Source organism: Propithecus coquereli, unplaced genomic scaffold (assembly GCF_000956105.1).
Source record: "Propithecus coquereli isolate 6110/MARCELLA unplaced genomic scaffold, Pcoq_1.0 Scaffold163, whole genome shotgun sequence".
Classification (NCBI taxonomy): domain Eukaryota; kingdom Metazoa; phylum Chordata; class Mammalia; order Primates; family Indriidae; genus Propithecus; species Propithecus coquereli.
In genome coordinates, this window is record NW_012140858.1 from 304116 (window position 1) to 306412 (window position 2297).

General features: G+C 39.8%; 1 protein-coding gene across 1 annotated transcript in view; it reads right to left on the reverse strand.

Moving 5' to 3' along the window:
- SVEP1 (sushi, von Willebrand factor type A, EGF and pentraxin domain containing 1) overlaps positions 1–2297 on the reverse strand; it is a 239569-nt gene that overhangs the window by 71442 nt on the left and 165830 nt on the right. The window contains exons 25-26 of the mRNA XM_012641129.1: positions 1493–1616; positions 602–772 (exon numbers count right to left, since the gene is read on the reverse strand). Coding sequence (XP_012496583.1) covers positions 602–772; positions 1493–1616 — 295 coding nt within the window. The remainder of the gene's footprint in view (positions 1–601; positions 773–1492; positions 1617–2297) is intronic.

Below are 2297 nucleotides of genomic sequence, written 5' to 3' on the forward strand. Positions count from 1 at the left end.
AAATAAATAAAATAACAGTCTTGCTCCACCCAACCGCTTCACTTTGTATCACTTTGTATTTCCCTAACCTGCTTTATTTTTCTTCATAGCCCTTACTTCTAGCCTGTACCTTTATTATTTACTATAAATAAATATTATATTTACTTACTTATTTTTCTGTCTCTCCCACTAGAATGTAAACTCCATAAAAACAGGGACTTTTTCTCCCCAAGCTGCTGCATCTCCAGAACTTAAATCGGTACTTAGCACATAGCAGGTACTTTAAAAAATTATTGAACACATGAATGGATGGATGCACTCAACTCAAGAAGTCTTTTCCTGTTTTCCCACCCAGCAATGATCCGTCTACCTCTGGGCCTCCACCTACAGTCTGCCTTTCCCTCACTCAGTTCCTGGCACCAAGTGGTCTCTTTGGATCTGCATCACCCACCTACGTCACGATGCCCAGCACAGTTCATTACACAAAGGAAAGATTAGAGGAACATTTGCTATATTTGCTACTGTGAAGTATTTAGCTTTTGTCTAGCACTCCTCAAAAGTGTTCTTACGATTCCAACATTTTTCAAGAACCCCTGAAGTGACTTCAATAGAGACGACTCACGTTCACAGTGAGGGAGTGGCTGTGTCCACTGTCCTTGATTCAGACAGTACTGCACAGGGTTCCCGACCATCTGGAAACCTGGATCACAGAACAGACTGACTTTGGAGCCTGGCTTTAAATCTACTGATGCAGTTCGCAAATGAGGTACGGATCCGTCCAAAGGTGGGCAATCTGCGGGCAAAGAACGCAGGTGCAGAACTTGTCAGCAGCATCACCAAGCCAAGAGTCTCAGATTGTTATTTGTCCTGGTATTTAAGAGCTCCTCTATTGACAGATCACTGCCAAGCAAAATTATTAGAAAACACTCGTAGTCAACAACAACTCTTCCTCTTTCAACAGAAGTCTGCTGAATATTTTTTGAAATGATATTTTAGGAATATGAATAAAATGTTCTTATAAACTATCAAAAGCCACAAATTTGAGGACATTTTAAGAAGCTTGTTTAAATATGTTTAATTTTATGATTATTCAGAGTTTGGCAATTCAGTGTGTGGATTGCAACATCCATTGCCTTTCTCCCTGTGCTACCTGATTCTAGATGGCTTCAAGGAAGTATAGAACCAAAAGTACCCCATCTCAAACAGGAGCATATGATGTTGGTGGGCATTTTAAGAAATAACCTTATCCCTCCTCTCACCCATCTTCCTAATCATATTTTACCTTTGTCCAAATTTCCTCCACAATAATATTCTGTTATACAGAATGTATTTTAGCATTAAACAATAACAAATCCTTTGGGTGAAGGTAGGGCAAATATGAATTAATAGTTAAAGAGTAGATTGACCGGCACACATGATTTGACCAACAGAGAATTTTGAATTGTCTCCTTTTGCCAGAAGGACCCAGGGTAGTCAAGAGATGGTGGGGTCTACGGAAAATGGAAATTCTCACCAGAACAGAATATGCTCTTGGAATCGATCTTCACTTTCCCCACAATTCCTGTCAAGAAATCAGGCCAGGCTAACACATTTCCTCTACTGAGTTCCTCTGGGCAGGAGGTAGCCAATGATTTCACCTGAAAGTTTAAAAACATGTGTTTAGATAAGACTTACTTGTTCCACTAACTAAGGTGGAGTTATTATATGTTAATTTAGTCCTACTGAAAACATTCACAGATTTTTTGGTGGGGGGCGGGTGGGTAGAAGCAGGCTTTTGCCCGGTATGTCTTTGGGGGCAATAGGAACATTCTCTTCCCTCTACTTCTCTCCCACATCTGTCATTCTCTCTCCCAAATATTTGTCCCATGAGACTCATTGTTGCCTAAAATTTTGAAATCCTACACATAGAATTTCTTGTCTAAAGCTTTGCAGTTTGTTAGGGGTTGTGGAGGCTCCCTTCTCCATTCTATGTCTTCGACCCCTGGCATAGCATCGAGGAAACTGAGGCTTAGAGAAGTCCTGCTATTATAGTAACGAGAGTGAACATTTATCAAGCCCTTACTATGGAACAAACAATACCATGAATATATATGTAGTATTTTGTTCAATCCTGTCAAAACTCTGCTGGTTTATAGATAAGAACATTGAAACTTATAGAGATGGAGTGACATATTAAAAATCATCACAGCAAGTTTATGGTAAAACCGGGATTTGAACCCCAGCTGTTTGCCTCTGGCTTGGCTTTAACCACTAGCTCATCTGGTGCTCTCTATGGATGATTTTGTGCCAGTTTTAAGTTTCTTTATGATTTTTTCTAT